Source organism: Neolamprologus multifasciatus, chromosome 6 (assembly GCF_963576455.1).
Source record: "Neolamprologus multifasciatus chromosome 6, fNeoMul1.2, whole genome shotgun sequence".
Lineage (NCBI taxonomy): Eukaryota > Metazoa > Chordata > Actinopteri > Cichliformes > Cichlidae > Neolamprologus > Neolamprologus multifasciatus.
In genome coordinates, this window is record NC_140444.1 from 17,014,190 (window position 1) to 17,041,637 (window position 27,448).

General features: G+C 40.2%; 2 protein-coding genes across 4 annotated transcripts; both read right to left on the bottom strand.

Moving 5' to 3' along the window:
* Positions 1–231: 231 nt before the first annotated feature.
* Positions 232–11,846, bottom strand: LOC146516763 (low-density lipoprotein receptor-like). 2 transcript variants are annotated; one of them, XM_085162848.1, is made up of 18 exons: positions 11,562–11,846; positions 7,475–7,600; positions 7,036–7,158; positions 6,343–6,717; positions 6,064–6,186; positions 5,862–5,978; positions 5,566–5,688; positions 5,319–5,447; positions 5,036–5,207; positions 4,665–4,892; positions 3,828–3,946; positions 3,583–3,722; positions 3,126–3,267; positions 2,821–2,958; positions 2,560–2,736; positions 2,033–2,110; positions 1,736–1,896; positions 232–1,630 (listed from the first exon to the last, which is right to left on the bottom strand). In XM_085162848.1, the coding sequence occupies exons 1-18, from the start codon at positions 11,641–11,643 to the stop codon at positions 1,592–1,594; spliced, it is 2,592 nt and encodes an 863-aa protein (XP_085018974.1). In that variant the 5' UTR covers positions 11,644–11,846; the 3' UTR covers positions 232–1,591. The 2 variants fall into 2 exon arrangements, with proteins under 2 accessions (XP_085018974.1, XP_085018976.1); XM_085162850.1 differs by lacking the exon at positions 11,562–11,846 and adding an exon at positions 8,358–11,535.
* Positions 11,847–17,191: 5,345 nt separating this feature from the next.
* LOC146516764 (low-density lipoprotein receptor-like) lies at positions 17,192–26,541 on the bottom strand. Of its 2 annotated transcripts, none has more exons than XM_085162847.1 (16): positions 26,361–26,541; positions 23,276–23,401; positions 22,858–22,980; positions 21,791–22,162; positions 21,512–21,634; positions 21,310–21,426; positions 21,014–21,136; positions 20,767–20,895; positions 20,484–20,655; positions 19,946–20,173; positions 19,711–19,829; positions 19,466–19,605; positions 18,658–18,799; positions 18,431–18,568; positions 17,713–17,835; positions 17,192–17,573 (listed from the first exon to the last, which is right to left on the bottom strand). In XM_085162847.1, exons 1-16 carry the CDS (start codon positions 26,407–26,409, stop codon positions 17,431–17,433), a joined length of 2,367 nt encoding a protein of 788 aa, XP_085018973.1. In that variant the 5' UTR covers positions 26,410–26,541; the 3' UTR covers positions 17,192–17,430. The 2 variants fall into 2 exon arrangements, with proteins under 2 accessions (XP_085018973.1, XP_085018972.1); XM_085162846.1 differs by lacking the exon at positions 26,361–26,541 and adding an exon at positions 24,838–25,152.
* Between the last annotated feature and the right edge of the window lie 907 nt (positions 26,542–27,448).

The window sequence follows — 27,448 nt, forward strand, 5'->3', positions numbered from 1 at the left end:
AGATGTCGTCATCCCAGAATTGAACCAGGGATATTTCCCTTGTTGAGAAATGTGTAAACCATTACACTACAGAGGCTCTCAATGTAATGGCTACATTATTTTTTCACCTGTGAGAAGTTTATGGAGTTTATTGCACTGCATTTCCTGAGACTAGAGTACTTCAGCACCATATTCATACATGCTATCTGCTATCTCTTTTTTCAAAATGAGCCAAGGGAGACATTAGAAATATTTCCTTTTTTGTATTTTATTAAAAAAAATACCAACACAACCAAAAAGGGGAAAAAAAGATATGCGCATTTAACAAAGAGACTCATGCATACATTCTGAGTTGAATGAGAACATTATGCTTTGTGTACAGTCGTGCTGTATGTGCCTCAATCCCACAATCAAAACAAAACATCACAGTAAAAGAAAAATAAGTTATCTGATTCACAGCTGTATTGAAAAAGCAAAGGAGTGAGGAATAATAAGTTTCTTCAGTGCTGCTGTGTAAACCTTAAAATGCTAATAAGAGTTCTCAGGTGTGGTGACTTGTCCGGGAAACTGAGCAGCGTACGCAAAGGTTTGACTGACATAACTTAAATAACAGCTGCACGACGTAGAGGTTAGCCCACCTCTACTAGAACACCTCACTTAATATGTAGTAAGTACCACATTCACAGCCAGCAGACAACAATCAAAAACCGTAGCTCTCATATTTCCATAAATAAATAAAATAATCTATTACCTATTTACAGTGTTTCTCGATTAAAATTTACAAACGTAAAAAGACGACACCAAGATATATTTACAGAAAATATATACAGAAACAGTTCATAGAGTTGTGTAAAAAAATCATCTACAATCACGTTTACCTTAATTATCTTCATAGCGAGAAAAAGAAAAAAAGAAGAAAAAAGGATTTTCAAGCATTTTCTTCATTTTGGTTAACTTCAGAAAATGTAGCAGCTTTGGTGATTTACAGTGTAAACCATATGTAATCCACCACACTCATATCTTATGGATTCAAACAGAAAACATTAGAGATGACGGCAATATAAATGACTGACTGTCAAACTCTGTATGCAGGATAACAGAAGGCCATAATATGATACCGTGAAGACTCAGTGGAGTGGGATTACTAAGGCATTTACTGTATGTGCATCCATAAACTTCACTAACCTAAAAGAGTGTGACTGGAAGGCATACAGGAGTGTTAAGACAACATGGTTTAGGTTTTTCAACTTAACCTTGTAAATCGGCACCTAAAGGTGTTGTAACAATCTGTATCTTAGCAAGAATGCCTAAAAAACATAGATAGCATCAAAAGAATCATGGCTCCAGGACTAAGAACATCATCTACTGAAACTATCCAAAAGTCCTTCATTTAGTAATAATTTAGTGGTCGGACTTCTTTATGCCCTATTTTCCTAAGTTTCAAAGATTGTTTCCTTTTCTTTCAACCCTTTTGCAGGCTTGGATGGCACAGTGCTGAGGTCAGAGACATAAGCCACACAATGAGGTCAATGGAGGAAGGGAATGATGTTGTTAAGAAGCGGTTCTTGTTTCCAGCACTTCAAATAAAACAAGTTTTTTCTTCATTGGCAGGTCAAGCCATATCCGTGTCATCCATGCTCAGCATTTGCCGCTGGAAAAAAAGGAGTAACATTGTATGAGCAAAGCTTTCAAACTGATTAATTAATCTTTATTTATTTAGAGACAATATTTCTAAAATGGTTTTAGGTTAAGATACCTCAGGATACACGTAGCCGTCAGAGCCATTCCTGCAGATGTGTAACTCATCCTCGGTGGTTTTCTGGTACACGGGGTTGTCAAAGTGGATGGTGTTGGTGTTCTTCCTATGCCAGTGTCTCCAGAGGTACATTGTTCCAAATACCAGAAGAGCCATAATCACTTCAGAAGAAGAGAAGAGTTAAATACCATTCAATGAAAAAGAGAGCAGATTAAGTATCCTTGAGTAAGTGAGCAGGTTTAAGATATCATGTTTTGTTTGACAGAGAGCTGTGAAGAGCTAAAATTTAGGACTTACTCAGTGGCAACACAACGTAGAGAGCAACAGGGTGGGAAGGTGGGGCTTCCTCAGGCTGCACGGCTGCTTGTCTGTCACCTGCAAAAGCAGAAAATAAATGGTTTCTTCATACAGTCTCTTAAAAAACAATACCACTCTTATTTGACATGAGCCAGAAGACAGTTAGCTTAGTGTCACACCCAGTGGAGAGAGTCTAGGAAGTTAGCCATAAAATTACCCATAAAGATATAACTCAACATCATATATCACCCAATAAATAAATATCATTCAATAAAACTACTACTGGTCATTTCAACCAGGCAGTAAGTAAGTAGTTAGCTTTCTGTTGTTGTAACAGTTGTAACAGTGCCAGTATACAGTAAATGTCAAAATAATAAATTCTATTTTGGCAAAAGGTAGAAAAATACATACATACAATATGATACCAAAAGCAGCATCAGTGTTTTTGCCCACAATTTTAAAAAAAATCATAAATGGGATGAGAACAATAATCTGAGTGTCTAAAAATTTAAAGAAAGTTTCTGTACCTTGAGCAGTGACGGCAGGCTTCTCTGTTTTCTGATTAGGCTGCACTGCAGAGGTAGTTGTGGGTTTCTTGGTGGTTGTAGTTGTGGTGGTCGGGTCTGGCTGCCTGGGTGTAGCAGGATTTGTGGGCCCTTTTGGTGGGAGCGGAGCAGCAGTTTTGGGAGGCGCAGCTGTGCTTTCTGCAAAATAAAAATAAAGGGTTTAATTTCAGGATTTGATGTAAAATTCCATCTTTTTTAGTAACAAGAGGAGCAGACGTTTACCTGCCACGCATTTCTTCATGTCAGGTCCCAGGACCATGCCATCAGGACAGGCACAGGTGTATCTGGGAGACTGTGGGTCGTTCTGAGGGGCAGGTAGACACAGGAACTCACAACCTCCATTCGTGCACCAGTTTGAACCTAAAATAAAACAGGGAAGGCATTAGCTATGAAGCGCCTTGAGGCGACTTTTGTTGTGATTTGGCGCTATATAAATAAAATTGAATTGAATTGAACTGAATTAGAAAAAAGTGTTCTAATTTCACAGATTTTTTTTTAATATCTCTAATGTACAAATGTTTCCTTACTGGCTGGCTGCTTGAGGTTGTGGTGCAGTATGATGTCTTCTGGCTGGCCCAGGTCGTTTGCCAGCTCAGTGATGTCGCTTCCTGTCAAGCGGTTGGCACTAAACACAGCAGCGTTGTTCATGTCTGTCCAAAATACTTTCTCCTGTTTTTAGAAAGAAATACAACTTAAGTTAAACCGATTAACAATTAGTACAGCGCTCAACAATTGAAGCTCTGGCTTTGTATGTTAAACCATTTCAGATAAAAACCCTCTATGAACTTCGTTAGACTTGGACTGGCTGGTTTTAGCAATTTAAGAAAACAACTAGTGTTGCTAATAAGTCAGGCAGATTTGTGGTTCCCGTCCTGCAATCATTACCAAAATAATTCATCCTTAGTGGCAGTTTAATCAAATAACAACAATCCCTTTGACCTTCACTTCAAGTTAATCTGGGAATACACTGCCTTCATCACTAACCTCAAAGACGGTCAGGGAGAGTGGGTGGGAGAGTTTTTCCTCATTAATAATGAGACTGTGTCGGGCCCCTCCATTCACATCGATGCTGGAGAGAGAGTGCAGCTTGGCGTCCACCCAGTATAGACGTTGGTTGACCATGTCTGTTAGGAAAATGAAACACACAAATAATAGTTTTGACCACTATATTTTCATTACACAGTAAATAAAAATCACTACTAAAAATGCATTCAGGAAGCTGTGCTTACCCAGGGTGATGCCATTCGGCCACACAATGTTGTCTTTTACTAAAGTAGTGCGATCTGCACCATTCAGCCCACTCTTCTCAATCTTAGCTTCTTCACCCCAGTCTGTCCAATACATCAAACTAAAGAGGACACAGTAAAGAAATCATGAGGCTAAAGACAAAACGCACCAGTTCATGTCGAACTATAATAATAATAATAATAATAATAATAATAATAATAATAATAATAATAATAATAATAATAATAATAATAATAATAATACATTTTATTTATAGGCGCCTTTCAGACCCTCAAGGTCACCTTACAAAAACACATGAGCAATAGCAGCGAAAAATATATATTAAATATGGTAAAATAAATTTTAGACAGACAGTCATAAAAGTATAAAGGCAAATATAAGAACTGGGCAAGGTAAAAATGGACTAAGACAGATCAGGTGTATGCAATTCTAAATAGGTGAGTTTTGAGACGTGATTGAAAAGTGGTGAGACAGTGTGTGGTCCGGAGAGCAAGTGGAAGTGCATTCCAAAGTCTCGGGGCAGAACAACTAAAGGTTCTGAGTCTAATGGTAGTCAGGCAAGCAGGTGGAACTGACAGAAGGGAAACTGAAGAAGAGCGGAGTGTACGAAGGGGTGAGTATGCATGGAGAAGATCGGATAGATATGGAGGAGAAAGGTTATGAAGCGCTTTGAAAGTGAGAAGCCAGATCTTGAAATTGACACAGAGGTGAATTGGAAGCCAATGGAGCTGTTTAAGAACAGGTGTTATATGTTCAGTGGATCTAGTGAGATTAATCTAAGGAAACGTACTCGCTGTGATGTCTGTTTAAACACTTACTTGTTTACTGGATCGACTGTGATGGCTCGTGGCTTGTCCAGGTCCGTTGCGATCAGGGTCTTCTTCTTACTGCCATCCGTTGTTGCTACAGAAATAGTCTTCAAAACACTGTCAGTCCAGTAGATGTTGCCATGGATCCAGTCCACCGCAATGCCCTCTGGGGCCTCTATCCCACTTTCAACCACCACATTGTGGTGAGAGGAATTGCCAGCCACATCTATCATAGAGCTGTTTGGAGGAAGGCAAGAGTGGAGAGATTAATTTTATCTTCATCATGGGTCTTGAATGAGAGCCACTCCATACTATGCGAAATGAAGCAAGAAACTCATAAAGACATGTAAAAAAGAAGGGACACAGATAAAGATTCTAACCTGTAGATTTTCTTCAGAGACAGGTCAGACCAGAAGATCATCTTGTTTGGCATATCCATGTCGAGTGCCACTGTGTTCTTCAGCTGTGGGATCACACGCACATACTCGCTGCGGTCCACTGTCAGCTTCCTCACCTCGTGTTTGATGGTGAAGTACAAGGTGGGCACTGTGCCTGGTGGAGGCAGAGGAGGACAGTTCGGTTAAACTTGCCTGTCTTGTCTGAAGCTTGCGTCACAGGATCAAGCGTTAAGTGGGTTTAAGTGGGCTTTCTTTCTAACATTACCTGATTCAGCCTTGCAAGTTTTGGTTGCAGGGTTAATCATATAGCCCTCTTCACAATCACACTTGTAGCTGCCTGGCAAGTTGATGCAGATCTGAGTGCAAGTGTCCGGCTCAGCACATTCGTCAATGTCTGCAGAATTGAAGAAGTTGGCTCATTTATTTGTTTCTAATGTGCACATTGTCAAATGACATGTTTACGATTGTCTGGTCCTTAAGAGGCAGAATTTTAAATGTCTCCGTCCGCTCACCTTCACAGGTTTTGTTGTCCGCCTTCAGCCTGTATCCAGCAGGGCAGGAGCAGTTGTAGCCAATCTTCAGATCGTTGCAGTAGTGAGAGCAGCCGCCATTTCCGGTCAGACACTCATTGTTGTCTGCAGAGACAAACAGGCAAAAAGCTTTCAAATAATATTCACGACAACCAAATCCTTAGCTGGCCGGGAATTTACTCATTCAAACCACAAGCTATGTAGGTCAAGTCTGGTATTCTAGTCATATTTCCCTACAGGCTGGCAGCCATGAATGTGTACAAGATGACTTCACTTACCACACTCTTTTGCTGGTTCATCAGACCCGTCCTTGCAGTCGTTCTGCTTGTTGCACACTTTCTCCGTGTCGATGCACTCCCCACTGCGACACTGGAACTTGTTTGGGCCTTCACATACTGTGGAAGAGACCAGGGGAGTATGAATGAGACCGCAATGTAAGCATGTGGGACTTTCTTTCTTTTCAAGAAAGAAGCTTTTTACCTGTATCACATTCAATCTCATCAGTGAGGTCCCTGCAGTCAGCACGTCCATTACATTGGAGGCTTTTGTTAATGCAGGTGCCGTCCATACACTGGAACTCATCTGAGCGGCAAGTGGAATGAGCTGGAAGAGAAGGAAGAAGGTAAATGAACGAAAACACAAAAAGAGAGATGGGGAGAGAGAGTAATGGAATAAAGATATTTACTGTCAGTCTCCATTAAAAATGTAATGTGCAGGTTGGCTTTAATGGTAACTATAAAGACATTTTTAAAAACTCACTGCAGTTAGCCTCGTCCGAACGATCCAGGCAGTCGAACCCTCCGTCACACTTCCAGTTGCCATGGATGCAGTCCCCATTCGCACACTGGAACTCATGAGGTCTGCAGCGAGGCGTCTTCTCTGGCTCCCTTCCTTCACAGTTCTGGGGCCACTCATCAGACCCATCGTCGCAGTCTCTGTCTCCATCACAGCGCCACACCGCCGGTACACACATTGAGTTGTTGCATTGGAAGGAGCGAGAGTTACAGGTGGGTTTGGGACAGGAAGCCTCATCTGAGCCATCTGAGCAGTCGTTGTCATTGTCACAAACAAAGCTCTTGGATATGCACTTGCCATTGGCACAACGAAACTCACGGTCGTCACACTGCTTGGCCGCTGTGGTGAAACATGAGAGGAGGATAGGAGTTAGAAATCGATCAATTATGATATCAACAACAACACTTATTACATATTTATTTCTATTTATTAACTAGACTTCAGGATTATAAATACACTATTAGTATTAGCTTCTTTTTTTTTTAAAGATTACTTGTCTTTAAGTCTGTTCTTCAAATCCCTTTTGAGATATTAATATTATACAATGAACAAAATTCATTCTTGCCAAAAACACTTTCAGTTAGTCGTGTCTTGTTTGTGGACGCTTTAGCATGAACTTTGAGGTGTAGAAAAACTCGGCTCTGGTAGAAAACTTACTGCAGTTTTTCTCATCAGCGCCGTTAGTACAGTCGGCTTTGCCGTCACATTGCCAGTCTTTTGGTATGCACTGGCTCATGGGATCGCCACAGTTGAACTGCGAATCCCGACAGATTTTGACTCCTGAGGAGAGAAACATCAAGCATGACTCATTTTACGTGACCACACAAAGACACAGCTTTTTGCTATTATGTCGTAAAGCTTAACAATCATTTACTTGTAGAAGCTGCAGTGACTTTGTTAATGTGTTTCTGATTCACTGTGGTGACAGTTTGATCCAAAACTTCTTTTTTTTTTTTAATTTGAATTATAAGTTAGTGAACTTGCTGTTTTTTAAATATTTTCTAAATATTAAAAAATTATCAGGAAATTGATCAGTCAAGCATAAAAACACTCCAGAATCCCAAGTGTAAAGTGTAGCTGATATGTGATAACATACCGCAGCTAGCGGGCAGCTCGTCAGTTCCATCACCACAATCATCACTTCCATCACAAATCCACCTGCGGGTGATGCACCTCCCATTTCCACACTTAAACTGATTGGCGTTGCATATGTAGGCTGCATCTGTGAAAGACAAAAATCACAACTGGAGTTCAGTGTGACGTGAGGACAAACTGCCACCATGGTTTACATTCAATATCACCAGATCCTCTTATCAGCACTCATCAATTAGCTCACAGCTTGTTGGCCGTGTTAAAACCTGTGATCATTCCTCCTAAAAAATGTTATTACTGTGCAGTTAATGAATGACTGAAAAATACACACAGGGGAGAAAAATTACAACTGAAGGCCACTGAAGTTCAGACAAACAGCGGTGTAAAAAAACAAAACAAACCCAAACATGCTAACAAAGGAAATTTGTTAATGTGCTACTCAGAGTCAAAGACAGTAAAGTACGGATAAGTGATGCTGTAAAAAAGGGAGAGAAAAAACAGGTTTTACTTATTGCTTCACTCAGGAAATTAACAAATTAAGTTATTGACACTGTGTCTCATGTTAGCACTAATAAAAGTGACTTCAATATAAAGTATTTGGACAAAGAATTATTCCCCCGAAGTCATTCACATGCAAGACCCAGTTTTTACAAATTTAGTCAAAAGATATAGACAAAAACAGAAAATGTATTCAGTCTCGTTCCTTTCTTCAGCAAAGAGTTGTTTATCTGGGTAAATACCCTGGTTTATGTGGCTTAAACATGTGCCACATCAGATGTGTACAGATGGACCATGGCAAAGCATCGTTTCACTACTGTGTTTAAAAGTTTAAAGCTTTGCAACCTTAAACTGACCATGGTTTCAGGCTCAGAGGTTGCGGCGGTTACCTCAGTGAAATAGCCACTAAAAAAGGCCGGACACTGCCCCATATATGCGTCATCCTCCATCACCTCCTCAGTGCCTGTCCCTCCTGTGACCTGGAGGCTTAGCTTATTGTCAGGCTATCCCTTTAAGACAATAGCATGGGAGGAGTTGAACCATCACACCACCAGTTGCTGATTGGTCCCAAAGTGGCATTCCTCATAACAGCATCACCACAGTGACCCGCAGATGGAGGCGGAGGCTCTAAACAGAAGAAATTCTGTCATCCCAGAAGTGTAAATGAGTGATGACACGTTACAAAAGAAACAGAACAGGTCTGACTGATTACGATAAGTTGGTGCGGATGGTTATAGCACAAAGAGAGGATGCTTTCTCAACACTTGATATGTGGCCAAGGGTTGCCTCCCTGCTTTTCTGGCACTGTGAAAAGTAACACTGAATTGAGAAATGTACTGTATTTCTTGTCTTGCTATTTTAGCAACATTTAGTTGAGTCTGAGTTTCCCTTAAAGGGGGGGGGAAAAAACGCTCTGCATGTCCACTTCTGACACAAACGTAGGATGAAGCCTGGCAAACAGCCAGCAGAGGTTCCAGGAACAGACTTTCCAAAACATACTACAGAACTAACGCACACAGAGCACATTATTAGTGCTCAGTTTACATCTACAGCAAACTTTAAAGAACTCTCACTCATTTCCCCTTTATGAAGCAGCCATTTAAATTGAATCCACTGAAAAAAGGAGAAACCAAAGCAGGTTAAAAGCTGCTTCTTCCCGATCTTTAAACTTTCAATCTTGTCCCCAAGGGTGGAAAATATAAACTTCCCAAGCCTATGTTTTCATTTTCCACTGCTAATGTTTCCCACAAGCCTCTTTAGTCTCTCATTAAGACTGCTAAGTAAAATGAGGTTTCCATGAACTCATTACCGTAAGTCTTTCTCAGAGACAAAAGTAAAGTTTGCACCTGGCTGATGACGGTGATATACTGGTAAGTTCTCTCTGTTTTGTGTTTTGTCATTTTTAGACCTCAATGTTCAGAAATTCCCCAACGGTTCGTGGCCTCGTTTGCCACTTTGTTCATAACATGTCATAAAGCAAATTTGTGAACACTGCAGTTTAAATAGAAACTGATCTTTATCACTTTTAGTCAGTTTATAATCTGAAAACTAAGTTCAGAAGTATCACTACTGTATCAAAAACTACCTCTAGTCTATTTTAAAGATAGCTGTAGATGCAACAGCTAGAGCCTTAAAACCTAAGACCACAAACTGCCAGTATGTTTACTAGTTTGAACAGGATGTCAGACAGCTCAGGTAGAGCATACTTTGTTTCTGCAAGAGAAAGTGCACCCTCCAGTTTCTATTTATACCCACAGTATAAACCTTCAAAGCCACCAGACCTCACACATACAACACTACCATACAAGGCTATTCAGGCACTACCTTAAACACATGCCAGGCAGCTATGGTTTAGTTCAAAATGTAGTAAAACTGAAGCTTGTCTGACAGCAGAAACTTGCTTTACACAATCAGTCACAATGCTGAGTGATAACAATCATCCCTTGTGACTACATGAGACTTTGTTCTCTAACAATGCATTGCTGTCTTTCTGTGGTACGTGTCTGCAATATACACACACCAGAGGCCTTCATAAAGAGAAGGTTTTATTTATTCAATCATATACCCAGCAGTTAATTAATAACCAGGATGGATATCCATCACGAGGACCGACAGCACTCACTTGTGCATTAGGTCTGGATTTATGATGATTAGTCCAGTCATGTAGCTGCACTTTATTGAGTCCAGTGGAGTCATTGCATGATAAATGAAGACAGTAATGTGCTCGAATGACGTTAGATTGAAACATGCTTTGAACAAGTGCAAGGCTTGATAATGAGGTGGCCATCTGCAGAAGAGCGAAACTTGCAATGCTTTACTTTGTAACCTTCAAATAATTTCAGTATTTTAAGCCTATGTAAAGACTAAGTTAATGCGTGAATGATTCCTATACTCTAAAGCTGGAGGTATTTCTAAATAATAAATAGGCAAGACTATAAAGTGTCTCTTTTTGTGAGTCACTGCATTGTAAAGGTTTCTTCTCCCATGTAGGAAAAGGGAGGCTTTTATTACACACACACACACACACACACACACGCACAGCTATACATACAGTAGCAAATATGATGAATGGAAGCGACAATCTGAAAAGCTCTTGTTAGAGAGTACAAATTTTAGGGAGGATTAATGAAGCAGGGGGTGTTCATTCCCTTTTTAATGAATGTTAATGTTTCATCGTGTTAAATATTCAATTTAAGCCATTTATGGAATATATCCGTTTAATCCGAATTTTGACACCGCCTTTGTATTATCTGCTTTGTTCAGTTAATTCTCTTTAGTTCATATTTGTATTCAAAGGTTTCTGCGTCTCTTCTGGCTCAGTTTCCCCCATTTTGCGTCACAGTGGAAAACGTAGGCTACATCCTGTTTTCTGTGAGGCCTGGAAACCTCTGAGTGTCCAAACTGTTCATTAACATGTACATTAACTCATTCTTTATGCAGTCAGTAAAAGTACTTCGAAGCTATTTCCTCAGATATTTTTCAACAAATGTGCGCAGCTACAGTAAAAATGCAGACTTTCTTGCATCCAATTTCCTGCATCCCGCTGGAAGGAGGAAGCCTCGTCTTTCAGCCGCACCCTCCACCCCTCCCAGCTCCATTCGTTGACAACGGCCTTTTTGGGCCACGCCCACCCGAAACTCAAAGCCGGCCGGCAAGTCGAGCATGGTTGGATGTTCTGTTTCATTTTACAGCGAAACGAACCAATCAAAACGCCGTGCGTACATCCATTCATATATGCCGAAATCGTAAACCACGTTGTGGAATTATCGTCGAAATTATTGACTTGTATATCTTAAAGTATATTTTTTTAATCGCAGGTATATGAATCACAGAATTCATAGAACATTTTCAAAATTAGAATTATTTTTACTCCGAGTCATTCAGTGGAAGACGTCAACATTTAAATCTATAACACCGACAAAAACCAAGCAAAAAGCCCACAAAGCAACCAAAATACTGATACATCGAACATATTTCACAGCTATATACCGATACAAAGAATCAGGTTATTACACCTTTCATTACAAAAAAAAAAAAAAAAAAAAAAAAAAACGAGAAAGGAAATGCAGTTACCGTGAAATCTATTTCCTTACCTGTTTGAGGCAAACAATGAATAAGCATCAACAGACACCAGCAAGCGGACAGCCCGGCGAGTCCCTTCCAAATCCCAAACATGTCCCGTTTCTTCTTATATTGTCAGCTACAAAATAGAAGTCAGCTGTGCGCACAGATGTGAAAAAATAAGTAAGAGTTCGCGGCTGTATCTGTGCGTAAAAAGACTCCGGAGGAGACAGAGTCCCAGAGGAGAGTCACCCAGTGCTGGTCCGTGAAAGTCGAGTGTGAGCAAAATATATTATGGGGCCCGTGTCACATCTGACCATTTTCTATGAGGCTGGCACGAGGGCGGTGCCAAACCAGTGGTGTGATGTTTGAATTTGGCCTTGAGGATTGCTTGGGGGTGGAGCCTACTGGTTCCATCACTCCTCCATGAAGAAGCATAGCTTCCTCGTGTGTGTGTGTGTGTGTGTGTGTGTTTTAGAACGTATAATGTGTCTGAAAGGAAGAGGAAACTCTGACTGCACAATAAAGTATCTATCTGTAACACATTGATAGCATCTTTTACAAAAAAGCCGCAAAAGATACCACATGCAGTCTCACTACAGTCAGACTGACTGTGATGATAACACTTTGGTAAATGAAGGCAACAAAAAGAGCAAGTGTGAGAGTGTGCTACAACATGTGGAGTTAAATAGTAGCAAGAAAGAAGAAGAAGAGTGATGAGAGCCACACACATTTAGAGTGTGGTTGTTGTGCAGCTTTCAGCCCCCTCCACCACCACCCTTTTATTCAACCTCAATTCCATATTAAAAAACTAACCAGACAATTTATGAATGATTCTAACATAAAGATGACTGAAAAAGCAAAATGAAATGATGATAAATAATTCATAATAATGGGCCGAATGCAGTGCCGATATGTACGATACATATCTTTGTACTCCATCAGTTTCACTGCAGCCTGGCCGCTCTCCTGATCATAATGCCTTGAATTGTCGGGATGCTTTAACTCTGACAAACTGCCATACTTTAGCTTACTGTATTAACCAGGTCTATGCAAATACAAAATATCAGGTTATTTGTGTCAACAGTCACTGTTCGATCTTCAAGCGCAGGCAGATCATTTGCAAAGCAAAATATTGGCTTTATAAGTGAAGCACTTTGTTTGCTGCAGAAAAAGCTGCAATTTACTGGACTCAGTCAGATACTCTGGGGGCCAGACGCCTCATGGATTCTTCCCTGGAAAACCTCTACAGCCAGGAAAAGTGGTCTGCCACATCACTGTCTCCTCGTCCCTCCCCATAATGCTGCTTGATGTAACTCCTAAAAATTGAGCGTCTGGTTATACAGAAAAGTGATTCCAGGTTTTCCTCGCATGTTTTGGGGAAAATCACATTTTTAATAGGTTTGAGATCAGTGCCAATGAAGAAGAGAGAGTTTTGCTTCAGAATACATGGACATGATACATATGTAGAAGTCAAATCAGGCAGATAAAGTGTTTTAGCGTTTTTAAAGTGCTGTGTGCGAGTGCTCCCAGAGTAAGAAAGAGGGAGGAGGAGCTGGGCTTGGCTCCTCGTAGGGGCAGGGAATAATCTGTGGGAGGCATTCCTGGAATGTAAAAAAAAGCAGCTGGATTACATATTCTGGTTCCCAGCATCCCCACACACACTGCTAACACACACAGAGGTGCAGCTCTTAAACCATGTGTACACTTTAAATAGTGCCTACATCATGGCCGGTACATTTAGTCAAACATCAACTCTACTTACTTCCGTAGAGGCCTGTGAGTCATTAAAAGGGCTCCTTAATAATGACTTACAAACCCCATTTTTTCCCCTTTTTATTTGCAATGTGAACAGTAATACAAACACAGTATCACCACTGCTGTTAACAGGTTGGATCTGTTCCACTCTAGTGTGACACTGGGCCACCTGGACCTCAAACTGCTAAATGGAAGTAAGCCCTTATTTTATTTTATTTCAGAACAATGTCAGTGAAAACTTTTTTTTCTAGCAAATACATATTATTATTATATACAGTTGTTATAGATTTGGAACATACAGCGGTACCATGACTGGGGGGAGCATGGGTGCAAATAAACCATATGCTGTTTCTCAATGCTTGTTGCCATTAACATGATCTTGTTCTTTGACATAAGAGTGGGGATGTTATCCAGCATCACTCAGTCCTAATTAATCAGCAGCTTTCTGAATTATTGCCAACATTCTCCATCTTATCCTGATGACTACTGTGTCTCCAAGTCTCCCTATCTACAGTGTTGGTACTCTGTGTTCACACCCTGATTGCCAATCACTGATTCGTACCCTGAATTGATATTTTGCTTCCCTCCATTAGCAAACATATTAATAGTTGAAGATACCAGAGATGGAATAAATAGTGGACTAGTTCCTACTAGATAAATCTTCCCTGCTCTGTGAATTCAGGCAGCCTTGAATTCTTATTCACGCTCTTCTACTAAAGAGAGAACTGGACTCAGTCAGAAACACACCACATCATTAAATGCCTTGAGTTGTGAAAATTACGAGTGTCTCAGGTATGCATACGTAATTTGTGTGCACACTCTGATGCTCGAAGGCCAGATGTGATGTCAAAGCAGCTAATGTCTAACATGTTCCAGTTAAAATACAACTAACAAATCAGAATCGGAAGAGTACAGACACACACGCTCACACACTTACACAACTTTTCCCAAGAGCATGGGTGTGTCTTTATGTCAGTGTTGCGTGAAATTTTTGCAACTCACAGTCTTCCCCTAATTCAGGTCTGTCTCTGAACATTTGTGGTTCTGAAATCATATAACATTCTGCTTAAAATCAGCACTTCTCTGTGCTGCCTGTGAACACAGTGGAACTTCCTTTAGAGCAATAAATTATTTTATTGCTGACAGAAACGCAGAAGTATAAAAGTTATTGTGAAGCCATTAAAGGGAACTCTTCATGGACTTGGACTTCAAGCTTCTTCTGACAAAAAACTCTTATTATAATTTAAAATTATACAAGGAAAAGTAAATAAATAAAATTACACACATATGTCCATGTTACCAGATATGTGTGCTGTTTGTGTGACGTGTATGTTCACTGCTTTGTCGTGGCAAAGAAGCCCAAAATTAGTGTGAATTACTTTTCCACTGCTACTGCTGCTGCTGCCCCTCCTCCCTCCGCAGATGTTAACAGCTGCTTTTAAGTTGCTGCAGGGGCAGTCCAAGGGTTTCTAGAAATAAGGAAAACTAGTTTGTCCTCTTCCCCCTCTCATCCTTATGAATCAACACTGTGGACCTTCTGGAGTCTGCGATGTGTACATCTCCTTAGGCATACTGTACATTCATGAGCAAACATACATTTTAGGGAAATAGCAGTGCCGTTTGTCATCTGCAAGAGTTTCTGTTTTGATTTGCTGGTATCACCATACTTGGAGTGAGACTGTTACAACATCTACTTTTAGATTCTCTTGGATGCTTTGACCATGGTATTATTAATAAGAGGATTAAAGGTATAAATGAACAGAAGGACTCCTGATTTTGTACTTCTGGGATTTTTTTTTAACTCACTGAAGAAAGCTCTTTGGGTGTATGGGCTTAAAATCACTGACAGATCTAAAGAGCATGAATGTGAGTTCACTGGGTCAAGCCTAAAATATTTCTTCTATTTGTATGAGTCTTCCTCCTAGTGGTGAAATTGGATAATTACACCTTCCCACGTGTTTCATGGAGGGAAGAAATAAATAGTTTCCCCTGAGATGTTTCTTACTTAGAAGACTAAAACTTATAAATACTTCCAAAACTTTAGACTCAAACTCACTTATTGGGATTTCTTCTTGTTGGCCTCCAGCTGTTAGGAATACAATCTAATGGAGTAACATCATCAGCAACTAACTTTTCAGTTCTGATAAATGTGCCAATAATGCTGAGTAGTTGTTTATATTGAAAATAATTCTTTAAAGTTATTTGTCCAGCATAATCTAAACTTCACACAGCCTCACACTAAAATAAAAAGAAAGTCGTTTAAAAGCTCAAATGAAAAAATGCCTTTAATCTAAAAGTATGTCTAATCTATGTCTCACCATATTTTCGGCCCCTTAGTATCAACTGAGTGTCAGTTTAGATCATTTCAAACTGGTTTCCTGAACATGACAATGAGTTCATGTCACAGGGTGGAATGGACTACGTTTAACTTAGTATTTTTATTTCCTTGCATGTAGTGTTTTGTTTTATTCTTTGATTTTTATTTATTTATTTATTTTTAACATGTAGTGTTTTATTTTGTTGGGTTTTTGCATGCTTTTGTTTTGTTATGTGATTTGTTCCGGGGAGATGCCCATTCCTCCGCCCCTCCTGATCATTAACCTGCCACACCAGAACGAAGAGTCAGACAGGACGGCGACAATCCTGTTGGTTTCTGCGCCATTTGGACTCTTATGGGACTTGATCTTCATGGCTGAGGCTAGTGCATTTTAGCTGCATTGTTTTAACTGCTTTTAATGTTTTTAACGTCATTTTTCTGCCTGGCCAGAGTATTTTAGTGCTTTTTTTTGTAAATAAATTATAGTTTTAACAACTTGAGTTTATATTTACTACTTCCCTTGGCTGCTCCACTGCTCTTCCCGTCAGAAGGGTTTCCCTTCTGTTTTAAACTTACCATCCGTTAATCCTCTATTACATTCACAGTACTCAAATGGTCTCCACAGCTACCAGATCATCCAATGAGGCACCGGTGGGATGTGGTGACATGGTTGATTTGCGGGATGGATGGGCAGCTGACAAATCTGCATCAACAGTGTGACACTGCCACGGTTTAGGTTAGAAACCCCAAACAGTGATATCAGCATGGAGCAAGATCTCAGAGGAATGCTTCCAGCATCTCGTTGACTTTATGCCATAAAGAATGGAAGCATTTCTGGAAGCAAAATGGGTCCAAGCATGACATTAATGCCCATGATGAGTGTATATAAACTACGCTACATGTGTGGTAGAAGAGGTAACTAGCTATGTGTCCATAAATTTTGCAAGCGGTACATCCGTGCATTGAAATTATAATCTGAAAATACTCTATGCAGTATATCCAATACCAAAAAAGTGCCGAAATAATGAAACTGTTCTGAAGTCCCAAAGTCACCACACATCAGCAGAAGAACAAGTTACAGTACTCATGTATTACAACCTTGTGATTCCTGAATTCTACAATCAGCAGTTGTAAGTGCTCATACTGGAAGTGTAACAGGTAAGCAGCAGCAGCAAGGTTTTTATTCTGTAAAGTAGTGGAGAGTGACTCGGCTTCAGCTCCATCGAACCTCAGACAAATAAGAGCTGCTGAGATGTCTGGAAACACCCTGCGTACACAGCTGGCTGGCTTTCCAACCTAAACAGTCAGAAACATGTGATGTACACACACCTCAGAAATCACAGCAGGTCCAGAGAATGTTGTCACAAAACATCATCAAAGTGAGGCAGAGGTGAAACATCAGCTATGTTCAGATCCAGAGGATATACGGAAGGTCAGGCAGCAGCTTAAGACTGTGTTAAAACACAGCTCAGTCGGCCTTCAGTGTTTATTTCCTTAAGGTGTGAAACAATACTGAGTAAAGCACAGACTTCAGGTTATGTAAGGAATTATTTACAATTTGTCCAAGAATGAGAAAATACAGGTAACTGATTTAAAGGAAGCTAATGTTTTAATAGGGAAACTTATGATGGCAATATTTGACCTTAAGACCCATGTTTGACATTTAAAACATTTTCTGTAACTCAGTGAGTGTTACATGGTTATGTTTATTCCAAGATTTGGTCATGTCTCCTCCTGTTGGCATCCAAAAGTGGATACGACAAAACAGACAATTGGTGGCAGTATAGTAAAATGTAGTATTAATATTGGTCATCAATACCAATGCATTAACTTTTTAAATCTAACTTTTTTATACAGGTCTTAGTGGCAGGGTCAATCTCATAGCCCTCTTCACAATCACACTTGTAGCTGCCTGGCAGGTTGCTGCAAATCTGAATGCAAGTGTCCGGCTCAGTGCATTCATCGATGTCTGCAAACAAACAAATAGAAGAAAGAACTTGGCATCTTTGGATTCTTAAAAAAAGTAGTTTCTAATAAACATTCTTAAATCACATGTTTATGACCCATGGCCTGCTTGTTAGGGTGCAGAAATGTGTCTGTTCTCTCACCTTCACAGGTTTTGTTGTCTGCTTTTAACCTGTATCCAGCAGGGCATGAGCAGTTGTATCCAATCTTTAGATCGTTGCAGTGGTGAGAGCATCCGCCATTTCCGGTCAAACACTCGTTGTTGCCTGTAGAGACAAAGAGGCAGAAATATTTTAAATAATATTCATGAACAAAAGATGATTAGCTGACTGAAAACTCACATGCAGAAGCTTTGCTAATGCGTTTCTGAACATAACAATCAATGATCAGTAATATTCAGATAGGTGACACATAAAAAACATTTATTTAATCTAACACCGCATCTTTAGTAAGTCTGCTCTTTAGCAATGAATATGGCCCCCACTTCTTGTATGGTGCCTGACAACATCGGGACATGCTATTAACAACTGATGTCATCGGGTATCTCCTCACAGATCTGGACCAGGGCATCACTCAGCTCCTGGTCAGTCAGAGGTGCAGTATGGCTGTGTTGGATGAACTGAATCATAATATCTCCAGAGCTGTTCTATAGGATTAGGCTGCACAGCAGAGGTAGTTGTGTGTTTCTTGCTGGTTGTAGTTGTGGTGGTCGGGTCTGGCTGCCTGGGTGTAGCAGGATTTGTGGGACCTTGTGGTGGGAGCGGAGCAGCAGTTTTATCTTTAACGGGAGGTGCAGCTGGCTGAATTTCATGATTTGATTTTAATTCCATCTTTTTAGTAACAAGAGGTGCAGACGTTTACCTGCCACGCATTTCTTCATGTCAGGTCCCAGGACCATGCCATCAGGACAGGCACAGGTGTATCTGGGAGACTGTGGGTCGTTCTGAGGGGCAGGTAGGCACAGGAACTCACAACCTCCATTCATGCACCAGTTTGCACCTAAAATAAAACAGGGAAGGCATTAGAAAAAAAGATTCTATTTTCACAGATTCTTTTTTAATATCTTTAATATACAAATGTTTCCTTACTGGCTGGCTGCTTGAGGTTGTGGTGCAGTACGATGTCTTTTAGCTGGCCCAGGTCCTTTGCCATCTCAGTGATGTCGCTTCCTGTCAAGCGGTTGGCACTAAACACAGCAGCTTTCTTCATGTCTGTCCAAAATACTTTCTCCTGTTTTTAGAAAGAAACACAACTTGAGTTAAACTGATTAACTATAGAAATCATTCTTTACAATACAATTATTATAGTTCTACAACTGTTTATAACTGTTTATAACTTGCATTGTTCATATTTCATATTTCTGTATAGTTTTCATATGTATATCCTTTACATAGCTTGTACACTCACTACAGCCTCTACATACTTATAGTTATAGCATATTCATAACATACCTTCATACTGTGTACATTGTAACATACCTATAATCGACCCATTTTTGTAACATATCTATGTATCTTATTGCTAATATATATTTTGTAGTATATCTATTGCTAAAGCACTTTATGGATGGATGCAAATGCAATTTTAATGCGTATGACAATAACACTGAATTCAATTCTATTGTATTCTATTAACAATTAGTGCGGTGCTCAACAATTGAAGCTCTGGCTTTATATGTTAAACCATTTCAGATAAAAACCCTTTATGAACTTCGTTAGACTTGGACTGGCTGGTTTTAACTGTTTAAGAAAGCAACTAGTATTGTTAATAAATCAGGTAGATATTTGGTTCCTGTCCTTTTCCTCTTGCAATCATTACCAATTCTTAGTGGCAGTTTAATCAAATAACAACAATTCCTTTGACCTTCACTGGGAATACACTGCCTTCATCACTAACCTCAAAGACTGTCAGTGAGAGTGGGTGGGAGAGTTTTTCCTCATTAATAATGAGACTGTGTCGGGCCCCTCCATTCACATCGATGCTGGAGAGAGAGTGCAGCTTGGCGTCCACCCAGTATAGACGTTGGTTGACCATGTCTGTTAGGAAAATGAAACACACAAATAATAGTTTTGACCACTATATTTTCATTACACAGTAAATAAAAATCACTACTAAAAATGCATTCAGGAAGCTGTGCTTACCCAGGGTGATGCCATTCGGCCACACAATGTTGTCTTTTACTAAAGTAGTGCGATCTGCACCGTTCAGCCCACTCTTCTCAATCTTAGCTTCTTCACCCCAGTCTGTCCAATACATCAAACTAAAGAGGACACAGCAAAAGAAATCGTGAGGCTAAAGACAAAACGCACCAGTTCATGTCAAACTGACACTAATCTAAGGAAACGTACTCACTGTGATGTCTGTTTAAACACTTACTTGTTTACTGGATCGACTGTGATGGCTCGTGGCTTGTCCAGGTCCATTGCGATCAGGGTCTTCCTCATACCGCCATCCGTTGTTGCTACAGAAATAGTCTTCAAAACTTTGTCAGTCCAGTAGATGTTGCCATGGATCCAGTCCACCGCAATGCCCTCTGGGGCCTCTATCCCACTGTCAACCACCACACTGTGGTGAGAGGAATTGCTAGCCACATCTATCATAGAGCTGTTTGGAGGAAGGCAAGAGTGGAGAGATTAATTTTTATCGTCATCATGGGTCTTGAATTAGAGCCACTCCATACTATGCAAAATGATTTAACAAATCCATAAAGAAATGCAACATAGAAAACACAGACACAAATAGACTTCAGCAAATATAAAGAAGTATAATTCAGTTATAAAGTAAATAAAAGGGGTAATTTAATACAAAGTGAATAAATAGAGGAGAAAATTCATATTAATTTCATATTAATTTAATAACTGAGCCAAGTGCAAGGTTATAGACCAGGATAAGGGACACGGATAAAGATTCTAACCTGTAGATTTTCTTCAGAGACAGGTCAGACCAGAAGATCATCTTGTTTGGCATATCCATGTCGAGAGCCATCGGGTTCTTCAGCTGTGGGATCACACGCACATACTCGCTGCGGTCCACTGTCAGCTTCCTCACCTCGTGTCTGTTGGTGAAGTACAAGGTGGGCACTGTGCCTGGTGGAGGCAGAGGAGGACAGTTCGGTTAAACTTGCCTGTCTTGTCTGAAGCTTGCGTCACAGGATCAAACGTTAAGTGGGTTTAAGTGGGCTTTCTTTCTAACATTACCTGATTCAGCCTTGCAAGTTTTGGTTGCAGGGTTAATCATATAGCCCTCTTCACAATCACACTTGTAGCTGCCTGGCAAGTTGATGCAGATCTGAGTGCAAGTGTCCGGCTCAGCACATTCATCAATGTCTGCAGAATTGAAGAAGTTGGCTCATTTGATTGTTTCTATTGTGCACATTGTCAAATGACATGTTTACGATTGTCTGGTTCTTAAGAGGCAGAATTTTAAATGTCTCCGTCCGCTCACCTTCACAGGTTTTGTTGTCCGCCTTCAGCCTGTATCCAGCAGGGCAGGAGCAGTTGTAGCCAATCTTCAGGTCGTTGCAGTAGTGAGAGCAGCCGCCATTTCCGGTCAGACACTCATTGTTGTCTGCAGAGACAAACAGGCAAAAAGCTTTCAAATAATATTCACAACAACAAAATTCTTAGCTGACCGGGAATTTACTCATTCAAACCACGAGCTATATAAGTCAAGTCTGGTATTCTAGTCATATTTCCCTACAGGCTGGCAGCCATGAATGTGTACAAGATGACTTCACTTACCACACTCTTTTGCTGGTTCATCAGACCCGTCCTTGCAGTCTTTCTGCTTGTTGCACACTTTCTCCGTGTCGATGCACTCCCCACTGCGACACTGAAACTTGTTTGGGCCTTCACATACTGTGGAAGAGACCAGGGGAGTATGAATGAGACCGCAATGTAAGCATGTGGGACTTTCTTTCCTTTCAAGAAAGACGCTTTTTACCTGTATCACATTCAATCTCATCAGTGAGGTCCCTGCAGTCAGCACGTCCATTACATTGGAGGCTTTTGTTAATGCAGGTGCCGTCCATACATTGGAACTCATCTGAGTGGCAAGTGGAATGAGCTGGAAGAGAAGGAAGAAGGTAAATGACCGAAAACACAAAAAGAGAGATGGGGAGAGAGAGTAATGGAATAAAGATATTTACTGTCAGTCTCCATTAAAAATGTAATGTGCAGGTTGGCTTTAATGGTAACTATAAAGACATTTTTAAAAACTCACTGCAGTTAGCCTCGTCCGAATAATCCCGGCAGTCGAACTCTCCGTCACACTTCCAGTTGCCAGGGATACAGTCCCCATTCGCACACTGGAACTCGTGAGGTCTACAGCGAGGTGTCTTCTCCAGCTTCCTTCCACAGTTCTCAGGCCACTCATCAGACCCATCGGTGCAGTCAATGTCTCCATCGCAGATCCACAACGCAGACACGCACACTGAGTTGTTGCACTGGAAGGAGTGAGGGCTACAGTTGGTTTTGGAACAGGAAACCTCATCTGAGCCATCTGAGCAGTCGTTGTTGCTGTCGCAAACAAAGCTCTTGGATATGCACTGGCCATTGGCACAACGAAACTCACCATCTCCACACGGCCTGGCCGCTGTAATGTGATAAAAGAGGGAAATAGGAGTTAATATGGGTATAAAGGTGGAAAACACATCAACAATAACACTTTTAAAATACATTTTTTAACTTATATTAACTAATTTTTTCCTACTGTAATCTACAGGTAAAAAGCACACAATCCCAGTCAAGTCTAGTTTTTCACATCAGTTACTAAGCTTTCTTATGTAACCTCACTGGTAAATATATTGCAATGCACTGCTGTTATAGTCAGCTTTTCATCCACAGTGCCATTTCTCTGCGACACAATGGTTCACATAGTTATCAACTGCTAAACCATTTCCCAACATGTTGTAGCTTTCATTAGTACCAAAGCAGCTGAAACGGATAAAACAGCCCCTCTGCTACTTAACTGACCAGATCAATTTCCCAGAAGTTTAAATGACTTGAATCTGATCTCTGATTAAAAAGAAGAAATTATCTGTTTTTGTGTCAAAATGCAGGTAACAAGGTGCCTGAAGATACAGTAGGAATTGAATTGTTTGAAGAACAGACTTCTTCAAAACAGATTTGAAGAAGTCTGTTCTTCAAATACCTTTTGAAATATTAATATTATACAATGAACAAAATTCATTCTTGCCAAAAACACTTTCAGTTAGTCGTGTCTTGTTTGTGGATGCTTTAGCATGAACTTTGAGGTGTAGAAAAACTCGGCTCTGGTAGAAAACTCACTGCAGTTTTTCTCATCAGCGCCGTTAGTACAGTCGGCTTTGCCGTCACATTGCCAGTCTTTTGGTATGCACTGGTTCATGGGATCGCTACAGTTGAACTGCGAATCCCGACAGATTTTGACTCCTGAGGAGAGAAACATCAAGCATGACTCATTTCACGTGACCACAGAGAGACACAGCTTGTTGCTATTATCTCATAAAGCTTAACAATCATTTGACTTTGTTAATGTGTTTCTGATTCACTGTGGTGACAGTTTGATCCAAAACTAAATATTTTTCATTTGAATTGTAAGTTAGTGGACTTGCTGTGTTTTTATTGTTTTCTAAATATTAAAGAATTATCAAGAAATTGATCAGTCAAGCATAAAAAAAACTCAAGGATCCCAAGTGTAAAGTGTAGCTATTATGTGATAACATACCGCAGCTAGCAGGCAGCTCATCAGTTCCATCACCACAATCATCACTTCCATCACAAATCCACCTGCGGGTGATGCACCTCCCATTTCCACACTTAAACTGATTGGCGTTGCATATGTTGGTTGCATCTGTGAAGGACAAAAATCACAACTGGAGTTCACTGTGTTGTGAGGACAAACTGCCACCCTGGTTTACATTCAATATCACCAGATCCTCTTATCAGCACTCATCAATAAGCTCAGACTTTATTGGCCATGTTAAAACCTGTAATCATTCCTCCTAAAAATTGTTATCACTGTGCAGTTAATGAATGACTGAAAAATACACACGGGGGGAAAAATTACAGCTGAAGGCCACTGAAGTTCAGACAAACAGCGGTGTAAAAAAACCCAAAACATGCTAACAAAGGAAATTTGGTAATGTGTTATTAAAAAATAGAGTCAAAGACAGTGAAGTACGGATAAGTGATGCTAAAAAAAAAAGGGAGAGGAAAAACAGGTTTTACTTATTGCTTCACTCAGGAAATTAACAAATTAAGTTATTGACACTGTGTCTCATGTTAGAACTAATCAAAGTGACTTCAATATAAAGTATTTGGACAAAGAATTATTTCCCCAAAGTCATTCACACCAAAGCAGCTGAAAAGAATTCACAATGGTTTATGCTTTCTGACTGGACAGTCACAATTGCTCAATATTTAATTAATTATTGAGTTATTTATTGAGCAGTATATTTCACTTTTTCACACTGAGTCCTCGGGGATATACCACATGTAGCAGGCTCAATGCAGTGCCATCACCTCAATCATCACTTCTATCACAAATCCACCTGTGGTGGTGCACTCACCTCAAATTCCCATTCTGCAAATGTAGGTGGCATTTATCAACTACACAAATCACAAGTGGAGTCCAGTGTGCCGTGAGGACAAATTGACAATTAACATCACCAGCTTGTTATCAGCAATGATCTCTCCATTCATACCTTGCTGAGCATTTGTAGTAACGTGTTGGACATGTGCAGAAGAGGCATAGCGGATATACTGGACAAAGGATGTTGAAAGTACAGCTGCCAAGCAGGAGGAAAAGAGGAAGACCACAGAGAATATTCATGGAAGTAGTAAATAAAGACATGCAGAGGGTTTGTGTGATAGAGGAGGTAGGATAAGGTGAAGGCTGATGATCTGCTTGGGGGGCTGATAAAAGAAGCAGCCGAAAGAAGAAGACAACAGTGTGTGGGTATGAAGCTAAACGGTGCCAAATATAACTGTTCCCCATAAAACTATTTGATAATATAAAAGCCAAGCTGGTTAAAGTAGTTCAGCAGTAGTTCATGCATCAGTTTACAACTTGAAAGTCTGATTTCAAAGTGTTTCCGACTTACAGACAAACATCTGTCCTAGAGGGAAAGCTTTTTTCTTTTTTGCATGTAAACAGATGTACTCTTGGTCTTATTGCACATGTAGTTTTATCACACTTCTCCTTTCTGCATAGGTTTTAATGAAGCACATCAAATTTACTACAACACCGGAGGAAAGAAAGAGTTGGTGAAAAGTTCAATTTCTTACCAGTTTCAGACGAACAATGAACAAGTGTCAAAAGACACCAGCAAGCAGACAGTCCTGCGAGTCCCTTACAAATCTTAGACATGTCGTCTTTTATCTTCCTTTTCTTTTTCTTTGACAAGAATAAAAAGATGACTGTGAGCAAAACTATACAGAGAGCCTCAGTCACATGAGTGTTGCACCAATCCCAGCTCTCTCTCTCTCTCTCTCTCTCTCTCTCTCTCTCTCTCTGTGTGTGTGTGTGTGTGTGTGTGTGTGTGTGTGTGTGTGTGTGTGTGTGTGTGTGTGTGTGTGTGTGTAAACTCTGACAAGTACCAATAAATATACCTGTAAGTTTCATAATGTTGCTCACAGAATTAAAATGAGCTTTTGGAAACAAGTTTTTTTTTATTGGCAAGAAGAGTTATTGCTGTAACACAGGCTAATAGGCAAACTATAAAAGAATGTTTTTCTACATTAGCAACAACACCCCCGAGAGTAAAAATTACTTTTTCTTTTATAATCAGAGGTAAACATTCACTCTTCCAGAGTATCCGCTCAGGTGATGATATGGACGATCACATTATTCAGGCAGTACTATGGAGACAGGGTATCTTCTCTGGGAGGTGTTGGAAGGTGGCTGGGGCACTAAGTAAGCCTAAGTAAGTAAGGAAATGTGACAAATTGGTAAACACCATGTGGAGGTGCAAAAGAGGTTTTTGTCATTAACTTTGGAAAGAAGGGAATCTACCAGTAGCCATTTGTTCAATCCGGAGTCATTAAAAAACAAGCAGTGCCCAACAAGTCCAGAAGATTGTCAACTTGGAGCACTAGGTGTGACACCCAAGCTAGTTCACAATAATAACAACAGGGCAACACCAGGCACTCTGCGACTCTTCCGTTAGCTCCATCTCTACCATTGCGTTCAGTCCTTTCAGAGTCACCCTTTTCTCGTGTGAGTAAGATTGTACCATCACACAGTCATTGTAACGTTGTATGAGATTTGTATTACCTAGCTAAGGAATAACACCCAATGGCAAAGCTACAACTTGGTATCATCTGGCCTCTGGACCAGTGAGAGATGGTCCTCAGAAAGGAGATGGCTGAGATTTGGAACCTGCGGCCCCAACTCATCTCTGTCGTTCACGGCGCTCACCAGAGAAACAGGCTCCACATCCTTACATTCTTTTAGGAGGCTGAGGTGGTAGATTTGCTTTGCTCTGTCCCCTGATAGACAGATGCATCAACACACTGTCTGTAGATGCATCTACATGAAGGACTGGGGGGGGTCATCTGCTTCTATCGTTTTATGCAAAATGAAGCTGAATGAACTGTTTCCCACATGGAGTAACAACACTCACGTCACTTTCCTCAGCTGGCACTGCTCCCTCAATCACTCCTCCTGGCAGCTGGATTAGAGATTCTGCTACACTCACTATTACAACACGCTGGAAAAACAGAGTTTCACAAGTTTGTTTTGTTTGAATTTGAGAGACAGACTGCCTCTCCAGTTGACCTTTGAGCTCATAAATCAAGCTGCTACTCACTCATTCTGCTGAGGGTTGCACTCGGCACTTCTTCACTCCAGCATTTCATTACATCTTTCTTTTCTGTCTGTTTCCCTTCATCTGTGTATTGTTCTGTCTACTTTTCTCTTGTCTTTCTTCTTTTCCCCGCACTGGTCGCAGCTGGCCCTTCCTTGAGCCTGGTTCTACCAGAGAAAAGGGAGTTTTTTTCCCTTCCCACTGTCACAAAGTGCTTGCTCACATTGGCTGGCTTGATTGTTGTAGTTTGTCCAATTCTTTACGTCACAGTATGAAGAGCATTGAGGTATCTGCTGTTATGAATTCGCGTTATATAATAAACTAGAGATTGCACGATACCACTTTTTAATGTCCAATACCGATTCCTATATCATAAATTTGGATATCTGCCGATACCGATATGAATCCGATATTTTGTAATCAATAAAAATGTTTTTTATAAACATGTTGCTGCATTTTGTATAAGTTCATAATCAAGTTTTAAAAAACAAGAGACTGAAGCTATTCTGTCATACCTGTATGCAAAAAATATACTGCACCCAAAACATTTTATAGTTCAGCAACACTAATCAATCTACTAAATTTAAACCTACACGATCCCCCCTATTCTGGTATTTTCTGGTATTTTAAAGAGTACTTAGTGGAAATATTAAGCAACCTAACTAAAAGGGTTGCCAACTCCCAGCAAAAATATTAGGGAACCACCACCCCGCCCTCCACCTCATGATGCGTAATCGATGTAATCAACCTTAATTTAATGCAAGTGTAAGACAAATGCACAGAAATCAATTATTTTTCTACAATAATTAAATAGATTCAACAGCTTTCTTCAACAGAATTGCAGACTGCACAGATGGTACCTCCCCAAAGGAAAAAGTACTATAGCTTACTAAGGTGTATATATGACTTATTACTTACTACATACACTAATGGATTTCTATACATTTAATCAGATGACCACTTTTGTTGTAAGATTCAGATAATTATTTATTCAAAGTTTTCAAATAACATAACAAAGAAAAGTATTTCTTTGTGTCCCCATTTCCCTGTTAAAGCCCTACATGGCCCCCCTGGCAAAACTTTGCTAGACC

Coding starts and splice junctions, on each gene's coding strand:
- LOC146516763 (XM_085162848.1), bottom strand. CDS start 11,643: ATGTTTGGGATTTGGAAGGGACTCGCCGGGCTGTCCGCTTGCTGGTGT. Junction 6,718..7,035: donor CGCTGATGAGAAAAACTGCA/GTAAGTTTTCTA, acceptor GTTTCACCACAG/CGGCCAAGCAGTGTGACGAC. Junction 1,897..2,032: donor CTACGTTGTGTTGCCACTGA/GTAAGTCCTAAA, acceptor CTTCTTCTGAAG/TGATTATGGCTCTTCTGGTA.
- LOC146516764 (XM_085162846.1), bottom strand. CDS start 24,919: ATGTCTAAGATTTGTAAGGGACTCGCAGGACTGTCTGCTTGCTGGTGT. Junction 22,981..23,275: donor TGAGCTGCCTGCTAGCTGCG/GTATGTTATCAC, acceptor TTCTCTCCTCAG/GAGTCAAAATCTGTCGGGAT. Junction 20,656..20,766: donor AACTTGCAAGGCTGAATCAG/GTAATGTTAGAA, acceptor TGCCTCCACCAG/GCACAGTGCCCACCTTGTAC.